This window comes from Propithecus coquereli, unplaced genomic scaffold (genome assembly GCF_000956105.1).
Source record: "Propithecus coquereli isolate 6110/MARCELLA unplaced genomic scaffold, Pcoq_1.0 Scaffold95, whole genome shotgun sequence".
Classification (NCBI taxonomy): domain Eukaryota; kingdom Metazoa; phylum Chordata; class Mammalia; order Primates; family Indriidae; genus Propithecus; species Propithecus coquereli.
Window position 1 is genome coordinate 831,599 of NW_012155840.1, and position 21,163 is coordinate 852,761.

Below are 21,163 nucleotides of genomic sequence, written 5' to 3' on the forward strand. Positions count from 1 at the left end.
AAATGTTTCATAATTAACAAATTATAGACAAATGATTACACTGTTAAATGCTATAAACTCTGACTACAGGATTTAGGAGGAAAAAAAAAAATCTATGGCCTGAAATCAGGAAGGGACAGAGGAAGACGTTATGTCTCTTAAACGGCAATAGAATGAGGGATCCTGGAATTCAAGTTTATCAACTTCTTGATAGAAATGGCAAAATGCTTTAATGACTTCTGTTCTTTTCTCACTATTTACAACAAAAATAGCCCATAATAAGGACTTCTTTTATGTGTATATTACAAGACTAGAGCAATCTACTTTTTATAGGGTTATCTATTATAAAAAAAGAAACCCAATCAATATATCAACATAGGGTATTTTATTTCCCTGAATACTTAACAGAGTCTGACCATGTGCCAGAAATTATGCTATTTTATAAGCAACTCATTTAAGATTTACAATTACCTAAGATAAAAGTACTAATAATATTATAATCTTAAATTTACAGGTAAGGAACCCGAAGCAAAGAAAGATCATACAATGTATCAGGTTTGTATCTGATGAAGCAAGGATTCAACCCAGACCAAACAAGCCCAGAGCTCAGGCTCTTAAACGTTATGCTGCATCACCTCATGGCTGGAGAGTCGTAATATGGACCACTCTGCTTCTTACTGTCTACAGCACTTCCTGCAAATATCCTCCTGTACCCCCACCCCATCCCCTTCTTCCTTCTTCTCCTTTCTGAGCATTTCACTGCTCTCTCTGCGTATACTCGTGTTCATCTACCATCCACCTGCTTTTTGGCATGAGCCTGAAGCGCCTGAAAACATTTATATGTTTCTGTCCAGCAAGTGGTCTTTTGAATGTAAAGATCAGATCTTTTCAAAGAAATACCTCACTGATGCCTATCAAAACTTCTAGCTATATGAGCTTTCCTTGTTATAAAAGACAAAGACTATAACTTTTATTTCTTTTTTATTTCCTCTATAGCAGGACCTTGATAAATGAAACAAGGAGAGATGGCTAAATTTCATGCCTTGGAATAATCATGAAAGAAAAAGCTAGGCCCCTGCTAAAGTATCAATTAGCATATTGTTTCTCAAACTCAAGTGTGCATTAGAATCACCAGGAAGGCTTATTAAAATACAAACTTCTGAGCCCACCCTTAGTGTTTCTCATTGAGCAGGTATGTCTGGGTGGGTCTCAGTGACTGCCTTTCTAACAAGATCCCGGGTGATGCTGATCCTACTGATCTGGAGACCACACTTTTGAAAACCAATAGAACACTGGAGTGAAGGTACTCACATCATTTCATTCCAATTTAAAGCAGATTTACCTTGGGGAGCTCCAGATGTTGCACATTTTTAAATGAACCGAGGTCCACAGCTGTACCAGAAGTAGTAATACTTGGCTCTGTCTGACAGAAAGAAAAGGCATAAAAGGCAACTGAGTATTAGGTATTTTTGTTTGTTTTAATGTAAGAGCCGCTTAATCAAAAATTATTTCATATATTATAATTCATTATTACTATTTTAACATTTTATGGAATATATGAACATTATATTCTCTTCAAAATACATACAAGGTATGACTGGACAACAATTATTTTAGAGCACGGAGAGACCAAGCGGCTCTGGGGACTGCCTGGATTTACTCCATAATGAAATCTAATAGCAACCCAGCTACCAACAGTGACACTCGAAACAGAACACCAGCAGACGTACCACTCATTATTCTTTACTCTGTTAGTTACCAAGTGAATTTAAAATTAGTAAATGTTTTACCTGAACATTACTAAAATATTCCATTTCCTTAAGGGATATATTTAGTACAATTAATATGAAAATAAAATTTTCTCCTTTATAATCTAGACATCTTGAATAACCACCTGATTCAGTTTCACATCAGGAACAGTTAGAAGGAGACAATGATTTGTACATCTATCTTATGTATAAATAAGCTCTATGTTTATATATTCATTGAGGGAGGAGTGTTTCTGTTCCTACACCTTCCCCTGCTCATAATCACCATGGCTCCTCTAATTTCAAACTTTTCACTTTCTACTTTTTCCTTTTATTCATCTTATATTTGGAGCCAAAGTTTTCCAAATCAAAACAAAACTCCCACCAAAAAACTCTCTTAATTCTTTGTCACCCTCTAGCCACTGCCCTCTCCCTCCTTAATTTCTTTTCCATCATTTGTTTTCTGAAAAACCACTAAATAATCTCCTAATTGCCAAATCCAAGGGACTCTCTTTAATCATCTTCCTACTGGACCTCTTTGAAGCACTTAGGGTGTAGAATATATACTTTTTCCTCCAACATGCTCTCCTGGTTTTTCTTCATCCTGCCTGAACCCTCTTTGTGAGCGTTCCTCCTTATTGGTGATAGTACACGGTTCTGACCTCACCCTCTTCTTCTCTCTAGTTGCTTCCCATAGGCAAGCACCTCAGCTCCCGTGGCTAACAAATGCCAAATCCATGTCTATGGGAATTCATCTCCAAACTCCAGACCAAATGTCCCAATGCATACTTCCACCAGGCTTTCCAACAGGCACTTCATTCTTAAGCTGCCTAAAACAGAATGTACTATATTTTCGTAAATATCTGCTACTCTTTTCTATCTTTTCTATTTTGGTGAAATATAACTGTCCATCATGTCACCAAACCAGATGTCTGAAAACCTTGTACATCCTGTTTAATTCACCAGTGTGTCCTCAGCTCAAAGAACAGTACCTGGTACAAGGCAGATTACCCAGGAAATATTTGTTGGATAAATAAATTCTCAACTACTCAAAATTTTTCCTCAATGAGTACATTTAGTTGGGGATGAAGTACTATCAATTTGAGTACTAAACCTCTGACATAACCATCCTCTCCTCTCTTGCCTTAGTTCAGGCCCTCATTATCTTTCTCCTGAATTATTCCAATAATTTTCTTACTCCCACTAACTTAACTTCTTTCCCCTGCTACCTCTGATTTTTCTCTACACTACTGCTGGAGAAGTTTTTAACAATACAGTTCTCATTTTTTGAGCTCCAGATTGCCTCAAAGTCGGCACGTTAGCCTATTAATGTTTCCCATGATCTCATCCTATATCCCCTTCCTCAGTGACTCTTTTCTCACCAGTCCCCATTCTTTGCCCTGCACTGTTCATTAATGCTCTACAATTTTCAATTCCCTGCACTCTGTAGAGCATCCATGCCATTTCTCACTCCATGCTGGCAATGCTTTTTACCCTAAATCTTCCAATGCATACTTCCCATGTAATGTCTTCCATAAGGTCTTATTCTCACTTCTCTACAGAGGCAGAACTGACAACTCTTATTCTACCCTCCCTATTTCCTATGCAGGCTACAGGTAGCCTTCGTGTATGTGGCATGCTTATTTACATGAGTGTCTTTTAGTACTAGATAAGCTCCTTGAGGACCAAAGTTATAACTTATCTACCTTTGATATCCCTGTAAGTGTTCTATAATTGGTAACTGAATTAGTAAGGGGTACAGCAATCAAATCTATCCAGAAAAACAAACAAAAGTGACACATACCTCCTTATTTTGAAGATTCTCTGAGGTAGAAGGCAAAGGTTCTACTGTATTTCCAGGACATACAGCCATCTGACTCACTGCATCTTTATTTCTAAAAGAAAAAAAGCATCACCCTATCATAACATAAAGATATTATTTTCATTCTCTTGAGTAAGAAACATTACTAAGTAACATTCTCTTACTTGAAGAGTCAGAAACATTATTAGAAAAAATTCTCTAACCTCAAAGACCTAGAACTACAGCACTTACATATTTAGAAATGCTTTGCTTTCATTCAAAAGAAGTCAGAGTCAAAATGCCAACAAGTATTTGGTAAACCAACAAAAGAAGATGCTCACCTAATAAAAATTATTTTTACTTTAGAAGGAGCACATTTAATGATTGATGAAGCATTCTGATGACTTCTTCCATATAAAATTTGACCATTGATCTGTGAGAAATAAATATCATTAGTTGAGCCTGAAATTCTAATTTCATAAATTATTATCCTATCTAGCTAATGAAAAGCATATTTTTTTCTTCTCTTAAAATATTATATGTATTTTCTTCCCCAGAACATTAACCTGACTCTTGATGGTAAATAAAGTTCATGTTTATAGCCAACAATAAAATGATGTACACGAAGTCTAATATCCAGAAACTGCTGGTACAGAGGCACCACTTGGACCAACTGCAGGAGAGCAGAAAGCAAATCTCTTGGCAGGCATGGGGCTTGCAGCATGCTCTGCACGAAGGGCTCTGTGGAAACACCTGTGGCCTGCAAAGCCCATTCTGGGAAGTCCCCTACCATCACATTTCCCAGTTAGTCTCGAAACTCATGGCCTGGGAATAGCCATTGGGAGAAGCAATGCTGAGCAGATTCAGGACTTAGGCAGCAGTCTGTGCCTAGGCAGCACAGCACCCAGTGCAAACTGCCAGCTCAGTCATCTAGTCATTTAGCCTCCGCTGACTGAGCCTCCCGAGTCAGTAGAGAAACACACTTGGCACGAGTTAGAGTATAAAGGCAATGTAAAGACATGTGGATCCCAGTCTACAGGAGGCAAGGACAAACACTACAAGCAAATACAATTCTAAACAGTATAATGTATCAGCCACAAATTTCCTTTGTTTGGTGGGCTGAGTTACTGCTTTTGTATGTAGCCTTAACCTTGACTCCACCCACCTCACCCCTATCATTTCTCCCGTTAGTGATTCAACTTCCAGAATGTCTGGTGGGTCAGCCTCATTACTGGAGAATGATTGGTTACTTGGCTTTTGAAAAACTCCTAATAAAAATGCAGCAGACAAAATAAATGTTTTTGAAGTGTGATCTTTATTACTGTCTTACAGCACAAATTGTTTCTGGTGCTATACAGTCATGACCTTTTAATGGGAACATGGGCTTTACTTAGCAGAGATTTGGTCTAGAGCCAAATTTGCTGCAATGCATCTATTTTATTAGGCAAGTAATAGTTTTCTCAGTCACCATGAGGTCTGGGTGATTTTCTGGAAACTGATGATTCCACCGCACTGATACAGCAAGGGTAAATTTAAAATTTTCCATAAGAACTTACCTCTAGAAGCTCATCTGCAATCTGCAGTCGACCATCTTTTCCCGCTGCTCCATTTGGATCAATTCCCACTATAAAGACACTCATTCTGGATCGGTCTTTGTTTCCAGCAAGACTTAGACCCAAACCACTACGACCTTTCTCCAGTTCAATCATATGTAGCTCGCCTGTTAGGGTTCCATAACGCTCTCTGATATTTTCTACATACAATAACAACAAAACATACATATTTAAAGTTAATTCACTGGCAAATGCTTTACTGTAGAAGGCTATTTAGTTTTATCTCAAAAGGGCATTATTTGTACCAAAATGTAATCTTTACCAGTTAAAAGCTAATAGACTGGCCACCTGGGCATCAGGCCTGGTTTCCTGGAGTGCCCAAACTTGGAGGAACTTCTTTGCATCTACAGTGCAGAGAGCACAGTGTCTGATTAATCAGTTCATCTTGAGGTGATTAGGCCCAGGAGAAGTAACTCACATTTATAAACTTCCAAAAGACTATGATTAAACCAGAAACTTATCTTATCATTTGCAGAAGAGAACAGAACTAAGGCATCCAGAATATTTGTGTGTACTGATCAGTGGGAGCTTTTCTCATAGGAAAATCTACATTGTAGGTTACATCATGCTGGGCAGTTGCTGGTACATATATTCAGAATGAAGGGAATGGGTTTTCTTTTTGCACAGAGCCATAAGGCTAGGACAAACTGATGGAACTGTCCCACTTTTGGGACACATTGTCCTAATTAGATTAGCCGCACCATTTACAACTCCCATCCGACATCTTAAAAAGGTAAAGTCTATTGTCCACTCCCTTTAATCTTAGAGGGCAAGGCCCCAGATAAGTGGCTGGCCAGCAGCCAGTACTAACTGCCAACCATGTGAGTGAGCCATCTTGGAAGTCCAGTCCAGCTGAGCCCAACACCACACCTTGATAGATTAATAATAAATTGTTGTTTTAAGGCAATGGTCCCCAGCCTTTTCAGCACCAGGGATTGGTTTCATGGAAGATAATTTTTCCATGGACCGGGGGACTGGAGGAGGGGGATGGTTTGGAGATGATTCAAGCACATTACATTTATTGTGTACTTTATTTATATTATTATTACATTGTCACTTGCCACTCACTGATAGGGTTTGGAAATGAGTCTGCAGGTAATTGATTTGTTATGGCCTCTGTGCAGTCAAACCTCCTGCTAATGATAATCTGTTTTTGCCACTGCTCCCCAGCACTAGCATCACCACCTCAGCTCCACCTTAGATCATCAGGCATTAGATTCTCATAAGGAGCGCGCAACCTAGAACCGTTGCATGTGCAGTTCATAGTAGGGTTCGTGCTCCTATGAGAATCTAATGCCATTGCTGATCTGACAGGAGGCGGAGCTCAGGTGGTGATGCGAGCAATGGGGAGCGGCTGTAAATACAGATGAAGCTTCGCTCGCTTACCTGCTGCTTACCTCCTACTGTGCGGCTCAGTTCCTAACAGGCTATGGGCCAGTACCAGTCCATAGCCCAGGGGTTGGGGACCACAGTTTTAAGCCATATTTTGGGGTAACTCAATAATAGAAAACTGAAACATCCCAGTTCACATTTTCCTCAGAGTACATTCTGGCCACCTTGATTAGATTAGCAGTATGCTCTAATATCATTGATAATAGGCTGAGAAAACTGCAAACTACATGGCTAATGTCATGCATTCTACATTCATACTTAACAGCATCAATTTCATAAACTGCCATCTCCTGACTCCTTCTAGAATCTAGCGGTATGACTTTTATAGTCTGTACTTTTAAAAAACAGGTATTGTCATATTCTTTAAGGAAATACTGAGATTTTTTTAAATAAAACTTTTTAAAACAATGAAATTTATAATTTTTGGCTATATTTTTAATATTTTCCTATAAAATGGTTTATTTGCATAGAAAACAGAGACACCCCATTTATCCTAATAACAGCTGCCTTTGAATGATTGCTGTGCACCAGGCATTGTGCTTAGCATTCCTCAGACATTATCTAATTTAATGTAAGCAACCTGAGGGAAAAACTGCAATTCAAAAAGAGAACAACTGGGCTAAAAGTTAGAGGAAGTTAAACAACTTAGCAAATGCCAAAAGTTTTGATCTCCACAATTATACTATGTTACCCTCCTAGAACAAATAACACTAGAAGTTCAAGGTATAGTGTCAATAATAAACAGATTTTACAATGAGGACTCTGAGGCCCAGGAAGAGGCGATGACTTCTTTAAGATAACAAAGTGACTAATCCAGTACTAGCTTTTGAGACAGTACCCTGTCCTTAATTCTCATACATCAACAGGAATGCACATTTAAAGGAAAGGAAGAACATGATTTCATGCCTCAGGAATGTATGCTGTACTAAAGCAAAACAAACAGCATTTTTTCTACACAGAATTGTACTACATATCACAAAAGTTGCAATGTATTTATTCATCCAGGGCAGCTTTGAGAAATTCAGAGCAATTTTAATACCTCTTATAATTAAGTACATAACAAAAGACAACTTACTCCAGCTGTAACCAAACTCATCCTCTTTGTCCACCTCTTCTGAGATGCTGCTTGCAGATGACTGTGCATGGTCACTGCCCATTTCTGCAGATGCTGAAGGAGGGGGTGGGGGCGCACTGCACAATGGAGCCTTCTCTGGCTCTGACTCTGACTGACTGGGGGCCTGTGGGAACAAGAAGAATGCAGTGGGTATGTGCAATTTAAGGAAGAAAACTTCAAGGAAAAGAAATAAGAGTATAATGTCAAAGACAAAGACTGACTTTTAAAGTATCTAACAAATAATGGAATGTTCACATATACAGAAAATGTTATAAAGGATTCAGGTAAAGTTTAAATATACTAAACAAAAAAGTATCACAGCACAATTCATTAAACTGCTATTTGCTATTATAAGCCAATCAATTATTCAATTTGAAGGCTTAAATGACTTAAAACATGATACAAACTTTCCTTTCTGGAAAAAAATTTTTCAATCAAAATTTAGCATAAATATGCAGAGTTCTGGGCAAGATTTTCAGGGTCTAGAAAGGTCTGCCAAGAAACTAAAAAAAAAAAAAAAAAGAAAATTATCAACGAAGTTGCCCTTCAAAGCTTGTTAGTGAGAACATATATGAAGATTCTTTATTGCTACCTGAATCCTCTCTCCCAATGATTCTCTCAACAAATCCAAGAAAACGAGCATGACACATGCAGGCTTGTGTACCAGGCAGCCAGTTTGTTAGCACAGAGCACACAGCCTCAGTTCCGAGGGACAGCACCATCTTTCCCTTGCCAAGGTAGCTTGTGAGGTAAATTAGAAAACATAGGACAATACTTCACACTAAACCAAAGTGTAGCATACTTGCTGTCACTCAAGACCATAGGTCCTATTTCAAAAAAAAAAAAAAAGGATTTGGTATTTGGTATCATCCAGTTCTTATATTAATATTATAGATTATTAAACAGAATATTAGAGTTCGAAAGGCCTTTAAGTGATTGAGTTCATTTTATTCATTTTGCAGATGAATAAAAGTTTTTGAACCTGAGGCCAGGAGAAGCAAAAGATTTTGTTCCACATCACACAGTGGCACTACACTTCCTTTTGCTTAATTCTTAATCCAAAGCACTTTCCATTATACCATGTTGTCTCCTATAATTTCCACAGTAAGATGGTACTTAACTCAATGGTCTGGGACACCAGCTAAAGTTTTAATCTTTGTATGAAGCTGTCCCTGATGCCTTGAACCTACAGTTTTCCTATCCTTCTTTGTTTTACTGTTTGTTTGTTTGTTTGTTTTTTGTTTCTATTTTTTTGAGACAGGGTCTTGCTCTGTTGCCTGGGTTAGAGTGCAGTGGCATCATCATAGCTCACTGCAACCTTGAACTCCTGGGCTCAAACAATCCTCCTGCCTCAGCCTTCTGAGTAGCTGGGATTACAGGTACAAGCTACCACTTCCAGTTAATTTTTCTATTTTTTGTAGAAACGGGGTCTCACTCTTGTTCAAGCTGGTCTCAAACTCCTGACCTCAAGCAAACCTCCTGCCTTGGACTCGCAAAGTGCTGGGATTACAGGCATAAGCCACTAAGCCCGGCCTTATTTTATTTTTTTCTGCATAAAAATCTCTCTGATATAACTTATCTTAAGTTATGTTTATACCTAGAAAAAAAGTTATGATTTTTAAAAAACCTACTTCTTTTAAGAATACACTGAAGGATAGGTATATACAAATACTTAGGAATTATTAATTGGTGCCAAGAATCAGAATATCACAAATTATATCTCACACCTCAACTATTTGACAGTGAATGTGATCTTTCTTTGATGATTCAGAAAGCACTAAACTTTCTGGTAAAGCAGAGAACCGGCTGACAGAGACTTAAGAGCAATGGATTTTCAGGTTACAGAATCTGCTGTATTAAAATGTTCAACTCACACATCATCGGACAAACAGATAAAAGTTCTAGTGCAAATGAAACCCTTGTTATCTTCCCAAACGCTGTGCTATAAATCTCTCAAATGATGTACAAATAAAAATGAACAAACATAAAAAATTCGTTTGATCCAATGCAGTTTCACTAATCACAGTAAAAGGGAGGGAGGATGTACTTCAGAATTTTTCTGGTTAAAAAAATCTACTTCTCTTTAACAACAGAAAATGCTAGTAAGTATGAATTCAGTCCATTTCATTTTTAAAAAGTAGAACAAAATCTAATCTATACTTCCTATAGTTTTAACAAATCTATAGATGCACATTATATAGATCTTGCTGCATAATTTTCCTGAGCTGTTATTTTCCTTAAGAACAAACAAACAAACAAACCCTGCTTATATGAAAAAGTATTTGGGATCTTAAGCACAACATTTTCATACTGTGAGTAAATCAACATGGGGCCCTAACCTCTCTGACTAATCATAAAGCTAATATAAGCCTGTATTTACCTGAGGGGCAATTGGGTGTTCTATTTTACTACGCCAGTACCCTGATTTTCATCAAGATCATGTATCTGGCTTGTTACTGGTACTTCTTAAAATTTGTTAATGAAAATATAGCTCTTTAGCAAAAGTCATTTAGCCTTCATTGGCAAAAATGCAAAGTGCCCTTGAAATCACTCCATGCCGCGTATGTACAGATCAAGGGCAGCACACACGTACAGCACGCTGTAACACACTCACTTAAGAACATGTCACACAGAGACAAACCTTAAAGGGAGTGGGAGCAAAAGGGTTAGTTGGGGAACAATGGAAGATAATTCTACTTGAATTCTGTAATTCCTACAGTAATAGAAAACATATTCCTTCAGATATAGCATCATTGGTTATCCGTATTACAATAACATGAAATCTGATGAATATTCATAAAATTTTTCCTGAAAGAAATTGTTGACAGCTTTTTTCCTTTTCATGATCAAATTATGGTATATAAAGTCTTGTAAATTTTTGTTTTAATTTTGGTTTTATAATTTCATCAGAATATGAGAATATCCAAATATAGATTTACGAGCACTGAAACAGTTATGTTTCCTGATTCAGGCATTTACATGGATATGCTTTATGAATATTCAAAAGATTTCTGCATGTACACGTACACAATTATTTGCAGAGTGAATAACTCATAGGAGAGCTTTTATGACCTCGTTGCAGAAGTCTGAAAAGGATTTAAACCAATACAAGGTTTCAAAGAAGAAATTATATGTGAAAGTAGTTCATACAGTTGGCCAACTAACAAAAAATTAAATATCAGAAAATTTAAATCACACCAAAATGCAGAAAAGGCACTGGACTCATGATTCTCTCTACTTTTCAGAAGGGCCATTTAATTTCAGTGATAAAAATGAATATTCTCTGGCAAGAAAATGTGCTTAAGAAAGGATTTGCATGCCCACTCCAAACGCACAGTTGTGTTTTTTTTTTTCTTTTCTGCCCAAATGTAGTAAATAGTGAACTGGGACAAAGGCACAGTAGTAACAAAGCAAAGAACAAAACACTTGCAAAGGCAATGGCAAGACAATGGGCATTATCCAACCTTGTCAGTGTTGAACTGTAGAGAGTCAGCAAATGGGTTAGTGCTGCTGAAGTTGTACTTAGGGTAAAGGTTGTGCGGCAAGGAAGGCAAAGGGGATTTCTAAAAGGAAACATAAGAGGCGCTGAGCGCAAAAGGAAGTATTTAAAACAACTCAGTTTTAGGAACAAAGTACTTAATGGTTTTAAAAACTGTGTGAAACAAGATCCTGTCAGATCCAGTAATCAATGGTAACATCTTAAATGGTCTGGAACTAAAGATTTGTCTCTAATGACCTGAATGTATACCCGAGTCTAAATCAGTCCACAAACCGCATATGAAACTAGCTTGTCAAATTGATTCCAAATTGCTTTTATTTTTACTGAATGTCTTCACTGTCATAGATAGAGGCACATACATTTTGCTGACTTTATATATTAATATATGCTTCATGCATATCAATAAATGTGTTTAAAAATTTAAACCACAAAAGTTTTCATTTACATTTACAGGCTAATTATGTTTTGTTTTGTTTTGTTTTTTAAATAGTCTATCTGTTCCAGAATGCAAATTAAACATCTGTCTACTAGTTCACTGGTAACCTTCATTATTCTTTTCTTTCATTTCCCTGTAAGGAAACTTTTCATACTTTGACTTAGGGGTGGGGAACCTGCGGCCTTGGGGCCACATGTGGCCTTCGGATTCTTGACTACAGCCTTTTGACTGAATCCAAACTTCACTGAACAAATTTGTTCAGTGAAGTTTGGATTCAGTCAAGGGGCCGCACTTGGAGATCTGGAGGGCCACATGTCGCCTTGAGGCCCCACGTTCATGGAGGGAGCGACTGTCTTTTTTTTTATTAAAAAAAAGCAAAATCAGCAATTTGTGAAGACATGAAATCCTGTACAGTGGTTAGTGTTCTCTCTTTCTGCCCACTTTTTGTGGAGGCAGAAACATGGGGATTCACGTTTTTAAAAAATTTCCTATAAAATTTCCCATATTATTGGGGAATTTATGAGGCTTTGGATAATATTTGAAGTCCTGCCTTAAGAGTTTTCCTCATAGGTTTTGTGGCTCGCCTGTAATAATCCCTGAGCCAGACTGTTAAGAGTTGAACATACATTTTAAAGGCAGGATGACTGCCAGATACAATTTAGCATTTTCATAGTTAAAAAAAAAAAAAAAAGAAAAGTAATTTCCTTAGCACAATAAATTCTTCTTCTTTTCACACCCACTATCTTTTTCTTTTATTGACTATATCTTTCAGGGGAAATTGCAGACATTTAAAATTCATTTTGGCTCTAATTAAATGTTTGTGTTACTTCTCTCTATAAAAAAGTCCCACTGGCAGGCATCAAGTGTAGAGAAAGGTTGTCATGTGACACCACCCTGTATGGGAGAACACTCTGGAAAGACTCTATCCTCAGTACGCCTGCACTAAAGCTTATGCCACATTCCCCTTTCAATCTGCTCTTCTTGCAATGTTTTTCCTACAGAGGGAAGACGGGAAAAGAAACGGGCACAATGACATTTCTGCTCATCTCAACTTTCTCCCTGCTTTTCAGTTGAAAATGTCAACTCCTGCTTTACAAAAGTGAAGATCACAAATGCCAGGGAACAGGACCATTTATTTATTAAGGTGCAAGAAATGACTAGATAGAAATGAAAAACATATCTTAGGCAAAATAATTCAATGCTATGGATTGTAGAGATTATTTCTAATCCTCATACATGGGATTTTTAGGTCTCAAGTGTCCTTTATAATTCTGTAGAAAAACAGAAAGCAAAACTATAATGGCAAGAAATGGAATATTTAAAGAGAATTTTAGTTTTTTTAATTTTTATTTTACTTCTTTTGTTTTATTTTTTTAATTTGCAGATTTTATAGGATTAGAATTTGGCCCTGATAGTAGAGTATAAAAGTACAGTACAAGCATAGCAGATGAAATGGTAGATCACTTTATTATTAGGGAAAGATTTATAGAAACAGACTATGTTTCTTATTAAATTATCAATGACAGAATTTCTGTTTATAGTCCCAAGGCCTGATAAAAGCAGAAACGGTATTAATTAAGAAGTAGCACAAAGAAGACAAAAACATTCTCCAGCCCATTAATGGGGCCCAGCTTTCAGTCAAACAATGTGATCAGAATGAATTCTGCGAATGGTCAAACTGGTAGAATTTACAGGGCTAGTTCTGGAAACTTCTGATTTTTGAATAGCCTACAGGTCAAAGAGACTGACCGGCTTTTCAGCCTATGTATAAGGTTTTCTAGAAGCTTTATCCTACATCTATAAATAAAACATTTAGCACTGAGAGACTCTTAAGTATGCATACTTGTGATTTTTTTTGTTTCGATTACTGGAGATATGATAGTTTCCATAGGGATGTAAACCATTGAAAACAAAGTACATTTCATTTTAAACGCAAAATTAATTCTAATTTCCCAAAGCAAAACGAGTATAACTTGACTAAACATGTCATTGTAAGCAAGATTTATCCTGGAATAATTGCTATAAATCAGGTGTGATTATACCTCAGATAATAGTAAATAGGAAAATTTTCCAGGTGTATGAGACAAAATCTTCCCAGCTCATTAGAAAATGTGAATGACATTGAAAGAAATGTTTGTAGCTTAAGTTTTTAAAGCAATATTGAGAATCACTATTCAGCAATTTATATTAATAGTATTGTCCCAAATGATGTAAAAGTTGGAAATTAAAAATAAAACAAAAAAAAGGAATAAAACCCACCCACACACAAAAACATAGCTTTAACTTAACAGCCATTTACCAACATTATCATGCTGTGTCTATGTTTAACACACGAATGGAAACAAATGTAAAAAGATTTATAGTTATTTGAACAAACTGAATAGCATCTGTAAAGAATGCAGCATGATGCAGCCCTACCATTTGGCAGATTTTCTATCTGAATGGATAATTATTACCTAACAATAAACAAATGAATGATTAAAAACTGCAGATGTGAAGATAACTGCTTACATTAAGAACTACTAAATTTATTCCTTACAGTGAACTCAGACCAATTACACCTGTCTTGACAACAAAAGGAAGGACCAGTAAGATAAATCTGGTCACTTCATTTATATTTCACAGAATAGAATATTGGTAAGTTACTTTGACAGATCTTATCTACAGAGGAGTTTGCTACTTTCCTTCTATCCTTTGAGCATTAATATCTTAAATTCTTAATTTTACAGTTAAAATTAAATATATTTATGCATACAATTACATATTTTAAGTTTTAGAAGATGCCTTTAACTTCTCTCATATATGTTGATATTTTTCTTTTAAAGGCAACCCACCCTAAAAACTGGTAAACAGATAATTCAAGAGAGTAGGTCTGACAGGATTTGTCAACTTAAATCTGAAAGGGAAGTCTCTAAGAGCTTCAGGGCATCTAGGAAATGCCTGAAATGGTATGCAAACTTTTGAGTGAATGTGTATGTTTCTGAGGAACTTTCAAAGGGATATGTGACCCCAATATACTTAATAATTGTTGGATATGAAAATATTTTTTTCATGAGACATAAAGAACGAATAGAAAAACAATTTTAAAGTCTTGGCATAATTTTCATCTTCAGTATCATTAGGATACATCAAATACAAGAAGCCTCACTTTGTATCTTCTCTCTCAACAATATTCATTAAATGTACTTATATTTTCTAAAATATTTTTTAAAGCTTTTACCTGTGACGACTGACGGTAAAATGGGTTAGTAGGGTTTTGTCTAGAAGTAGCTATACAGTGATGAAGAGCTATACAATGATTGTGGCTGGGAAACAGCAATTATGAAATCACTTGTAAATAAACAAAGTCTACCCTGTGAAAATTTAATATGCAGTGGCATACACAAATACATTAAATATCATTCACAGGTGATCATGGGATTGCATAAGCAGGAGATTCTGTCTAGAGAGTAAACTTAAAGAAAATATAATTTCTCTGGCTTCTGAGGGATGCCAGTAGAGATCATGGGCTATTAACCTGAATGACCATTCCACATCCCTTTTAACACCTTGTGTATTTTGTGATTATAATCAATACTAGATACCATCTACATACCTATGGCCACCAATATATCTTACTTCCATGTGTTTTCAACAGACTTCAAAAGTCTTTAATAAACATGGTGAAAAGGATTTCCAGGATAATTCAATTTTTGAAAAAGCAAAACAAATTTTAACAAGTCTGAGATTTCAAAAATCGATGTCTTTGCTCATACAGACAACTTGGCCCTTGATACATTAGATTTCCAAGTTGAACACTGTTTGGATATGCCTACCTTGCCCTTTGTGTTCGCTTACCCTTGGTCTGTTTATAATGCTCTGTACCATAAAGACTACAGGGTTGCCTGCTTTCCGAATGGCTTCCACAGCTTGCTCATGGCTTGCATCTCTGAGGTCCATTCCATCCACCTGCAATGGAAGGCCTCAGCTTAACATTTCAAGAAGCTATAGAACAACAACAATTTGTGGATATGGAATTTTGAGGATCCTTGGTTAGGACCCTGGAAAATTTGTTTCAGTATTAATTGAGACAACTTGTGAGGCTGCAGAACTTTTCATCTGTCCAGCAGACTTGTGGTTCCTTGTTTTGGACACAGATTTCTGTCTCCAATAATCAACTGGAATAATAATCAATTGGAATGAAGGCTCTGTTTCTGCATTCCTTACATTGCTCAGCTGTTCCTTTAAATTAATACATCAGTATCATTAAAGAAATAATATAGGGGAACTGCCTAGCAGCACTGTCTTTATCATGAAAGTCACTGCACTAATTTTCTTCTAATTCACTATGGAGTGGTTTGGGAAGTAGGAGGATGATGCCTTGTACATTTCTCTCTGTACAGGGGAGCTTGAAGTTAAAAACAAAATTCTAACATCCAAAAAAATCAGATTATGGTAAGGTTAGTTTGGCAAAAGACTCTTTGCAGTAGACATGATAGGAGTTGTAAGCCAAGAAATTGTGCTTATTTGTTAGTAATTCTTAAATAAATAGGTTGAAAATGAAAGTTATTTTGTAAATTTCATTGAACATGGCTTGCCTGAGTGATGTTCAGCTCGGCTTATACACTGCATGAATAAGAAGGAAAATAGTTTAAGAGGCCAAATGCTAATCCTGCCAGAAAACTACAGGATATTATTATCATTTTATTATTTCCAATTACCATGATATGATATATACAACAAAATAATAAACTCAGAGTGGACACACTTCTGGAAAATTATTAGATCTTTGCATAGAACATTATCACCTTATAGCAATTATATATATTTAGTTAAAAACCCCCCTCAGGTTGATACTTGAATGACATAACAATATTTTTTCAGTGCACATTAAAAATGGCATCTAACTTTTTTATAGAACAAAAGTCAGTATTCATGTCTATGAAATGTCTACTATATATTCCACTTGTGGGAAAATTTAACCGGATGTTAAATATCTTTACTCAAATCCAAAGAACTCTATACTCAGAATGGAATATTGTGCAGATCTCTGCTCACCTAGTCTACATACATTTTCAGAAACTCTTAGCAGAGACACATTTTAGAATCCCCAGGATTACAGAGAACTAAAGCTTTCTTATTTACTGGAAAAGCCCTGGCACATATGGCACTCAGCAAATCATTGCTAAATTGCATACAGTATTTTACAACACAAAAAAGTCCTTTCTTTTCAATTTGAAAAGACGTTTTCACTCTTTTAAGACATTTAAACAACATTTAGGGAAAACTTATGACCAATTATTTCCATAAATAATTATAAATATTTCTTACTTTTTCTATTTAGATCAAAGGTATTTAACAACAAAGTATGCATAAAATAAACTTCCTAGTGATAATCTAAAACTGGAAATTTTAGATAATACCCTAACTAAAAGAGCTCTTTAAAAGGGGGCTAAGATATCTAATGAAAGTCATGGCTGATATGTTATAACCTTCTTCTACAGAATTACAGCATTTTAATGTATAAGATATATAGGCTTAGAAAATGAGAGACAATGACTTGTATAAAGTAAATATAATGGTCATTATAGTAGTAATAAAGTTGTCTTTATTTGTAAGTTGTCTCTTTTAGTCTATTCTATAAATCCTGAAAACTCAGAAAATCTGGGTCAGGTACTCCTTTCTCTATCCTTCTCAATAAAACTAAGTTTATGCTGATCAAATAATTTGTCACACTGTTCTGCAGTGACTTGATTACTTTCAAGTCTGTCCCACTTGGCAGGCAGGCATGGTGCCTTGTTTACTGTGGGATGCCCAGAGCCTGTTATAGCACCTGGAATGCAACAGCTGTTCCAAGAGTATTTGTTAAGTAAATCAGTGACGGACTCACGAGATAAGGGTCTATTTAAAATATTTAACTTTGCTTTGAATTGAGGGATTAGGTACAATTTGGCCACATGCTTCTCTCTGGAACGTAACAAAATACACATACATGTGTACATGCATGCACCTAAGTGTGCACGTGCACACACACACGGAGAACCTTCCGTGGTGAACAGACATAGCACTGAGAAGGAGGAAGGAGATCCTCACTTGGACTAAGAAAGAAGTATTTATATGAAAGGTAATCAGTGTCTTAGCATCGAAGATTTTACCAAAAAAGATTCAGCTGGAAAAAAAATCTCATCCAACAAAGTTTATCTACAACGAAATAATACTGATATTGAAATAAAATTTCATTCAATAATTTAATCGTAATGTGTACATTTTGTGTGCACAGATAACTGTGTATATATAATTTTAAACAATTCAATTTTTTTCCCTAAAAAATTGGCTTTGTTCCTTTAAACAGAACATAATTACTTTACCTTGGAGCCAATGTTTTTTAAAATGGTTGGCTATATTTCCAAATATCAGCATCTACATCAAGACATATACAATCTGTTGCCATATACATAAGAGAAAATGGAAGAAAAAAAACAAATAAGAAAGAAATGCTTTAACCACAAACATATTTTACTCTCATGTTGGGTCAAATAACCATATAAAGACAACAATTCCCCTGGATGGAACAAGTGAAAGCTTTGACACAGAAAGCTCACTACCTCTACTATTCTATCTCCAGGTTTCAAGGTTCCATTTTTGCCAGCTGGACTATCTTCAAGAACATGTTTGACGAAAATGCCCCTCATCACTTCACCATTGCTTAGACGACTCCCCATCCCTCGTCCACCAACAATGCTGATGCCCAAGGATTTGCTTGGTTCTCTCCAAAGTTCAACCCTATAAAAATAAATAAAATTGTAAACTCTTATAAGAAAACATAGGAGAAAATCTTCATGATATTGGTTTTGGAAATGATTTCTTATACATAACACCAAAGTTATAGACAACATAAGAAAAAATAGACAAACTGGACTTCCTCAAAATTAAAACCTTTTGTTCATCAAAGGACACTATCAATAGAGTAAAAAGGCAACCCACAGAAGGAAAAAAAATATTTGCTAATCACATATCTGATAAGGGATTAATATCTAGAATATATAGAGAACTTCTTAAACTCAACAACAAAATAAAAGATATATAAATGGCCCATAAACACATAAAAAGATGCTTAACATCACCAGTCATTAGGAAAATACAAATCAAAACCACAATAAGATATCATTTCACATCCATTAGGATGGCTACTATAAAAAAAAAAAAACAGAAAATAACAAGTATTGGAAGGATGTAGAAACACTGGAACCTTTGTGTACTATTGGTAGAAATGTAAAATGGTGCTGCTATGGAAAACAGTATATAAGTTCCTAAAAAATTAAAAATAGAATTACCATGTAATTCAGCAATTCCACTTCTGGGTATAAACTCAAAAGAATTTAAAGCAGGGTATTACAGAGATATTTGTACACCCATGTTCATAGAAGCATTATTCACAATAACTAAAAGGTGGCAGCAACTCAAGTGTCTATCAACAAATGAATGGATAAACAAAATGGTATACACATATAACAGAATATTATTCAGGCTTAAAAAGGAAGGAAATTCTGAAACATGCTACAATATGGATAAACCTCGAGGACATTATGCTAAGTGAAATAAGCCACCTAAGTGAAATAAAGGACCAATGCCATATGATTCCACTCATATGGCGTACCTACAGTGGTTAAATTCATAGAGACAGAAAGTCTCTAAGTACAGTGGAATGGTGGTCACCAGGGGCTGGGAGGTGAGAAGAATGGGGACTTATAATTAATGGGAATGGAGTTTAAGTTTTGTAAGATGAAAGACGGTCTGTAGATGGATGGTGGTAATGGCTGCAGAGCAAAGTGAATGTACTTAATACTGCTGAACTGTACGCTGCAAATGGTTAAAATGATTTAAAATAATAATAAATATTTTAATGCAATGGAGTAAATGTTATATATGTTAATTTTTACAAATACTATTTGCTCAATTTATTAAGGTCTTACTAGTAGTAAAAGAAGATAGCTTTGAATACTTCCAACTGTATATTTTGTAAGATCTGATAGATACTAACGTATTTCTGAAGATGATTTGTTACAAGTAAATACTAGACTCACATTCCAGGCTGTGGCACATACCAATGTAAAAGTATCATTCTGCAGAAACTTTAATATTACAGACATTAAGTAATATTCAGCTACCACTGAACAGATGGTAGCTTCTAAGCTTAGCAACCAAATCAAGGGGAACAACACTCCTGCGCACACTATGTCAGAAGCTTGCCTCTGTAGAAGTCTTTCTTGCCAAGGCAAACCTGGTTACTAACATTAAGGGCATGAAGATCAGTGGCTGACAAACTCTTGCATGACCTGATCCCACCACTACCTCTCTACACTCTTCTTCCATGGCTCTGCACTTTCCCCTCTCCACTCCGGCCACCATAGTATCTCCTTACCTTTCCTTTAGTTCTGCCAGCATTCTCCTGCCTTGGAGACTTGGCACTTGCTACTTCCCTCTGCCTTAAATGTGTATCCCATACCAACAAAATAAATACATGAACTCATCTGTAATAATTGCAAATAGCTATAAGAGCTATGAATGGACTTACAGTACACATCTTGTGAAAAGATGGGGGTATAAGAATAAGGTGATTTGCGGTGAGGTGTTTGGCCAAGATGCTCAGGATGTTGGAGGAAAACATACCAGACAGAGCTTTAAGGAAATGATGAGATCCTACAATCTGCTCCATGCTGCGCAAAGGAAGACAATGTTGGACATTGAGTAGGAGAATACAGCATGGTCAAATAATACCCTCAACACTGACAAGTGAGGTTCCAGAGGAGAGGAAAGGCTGAAGTTGGGACTCCTGTGAAATGAAGGAGGTCCTGGTAAGAAAAGGCTGAGGAATGAAAAGCACTGAAAAGAGAGGGAGTGGATGGGCAACAGGTCAAATGAAAACAGATGCTGAGACACATCTTTCTTTGGTAAGTACTTTTTCTTAATTGGAATTCTATAATCCTAGAAACTCTACCTGTTTAGCTTAAAAGGATCTCACCATGACCCTTGATCTTACAAAGTCTTTGTGAACAAACTAGTTAAAATCCTCTTCATCATTTTCTCTTAACTCTAGAATTCCATGAAAGAAAAAAACCAATATCCTTCCTTGTTTCTTAAAGCAGTTAGGTAAACTGGCAAAGTAAAGTAGTAAGGAATTTTAGCCATTGTATGTACATGTTTAAGGATCTAGAATACATAGCTAAGTCTCCTTAACTCTCCTCTTAAAAAAAAAAAATGAAAAAAAAAAAGTCTCCTAGGGCCCTTTGTGTTTGGTGTAAATTAGAAAGTGATTCTTACAATTCCTTGAGTGATACAAAAAAAACCGCAGTAGCAGCAAACATTTATTAAGGGCTTATTATGTGCTCAGCATTATTCTCTAAGTGAGCCAAATATATTTTCATTTAATTTCACATCTTCCCTACAAAGTGAATACTCTTATTAGCCCATTGTCCATAGAAGGAAGAGGCACAGGGAGGTTAAATAACCTTTGTATAACAGCACCATATGCTCTCATAGGGTTTGGGACAGGTAGCAAAATTCTTCAACCACCCTCCCTAGAAGTAAACGCTGTAAATTCT

The 21,163-nt window shown here is 36.1% G+C and overlaps 1 protein-coding gene across 1 annotated transcript in view; it reads right to left on the reverse strand.

Annotated features, from left to right (window-relative positions):
* The window catches only part of MPDZ (multiple PDZ domain protein), a 179,965-nt gene that overhangs the window by 25,343 nt on the left and 133,459 nt on the right, over positions 1 to 21,163 (reverse strand). Inside the window, exons 25-32 of the mRNA XM_012665003.1 lie at positions 18,167 to 18,344; positions 15,420 to 15,530; positions 11,112 to 11,210; positions 7,609 to 7,771; positions 5,085 to 5,281; positions 3,870 to 3,961; positions 3,532 to 3,622; positions 1,322 to 1,402 (exon numbers count right to left, since the gene is read on the reverse strand). Coding sequence (XP_012520457.1) covers positions 1,322 to 1,402; positions 3,532 to 3,622; positions 3,870 to 3,961; positions 5,085 to 5,281; positions 7,609 to 7,771; positions 11,112 to 11,210; positions 15,420 to 15,530; positions 18,167 to 18,344 — 1,012 coding nt within the window. The remainder of the gene's footprint in view (positions 1 to 1,321; positions 1,403 to 3,531; positions 3,623 to 3,869; positions 3,962 to 5,084; positions 5,282 to 7,608; positions 7,772 to 11,111; positions 11,211 to 15,419; positions 15,531 to 18,166; positions 18,345 to 21,163) is intronic.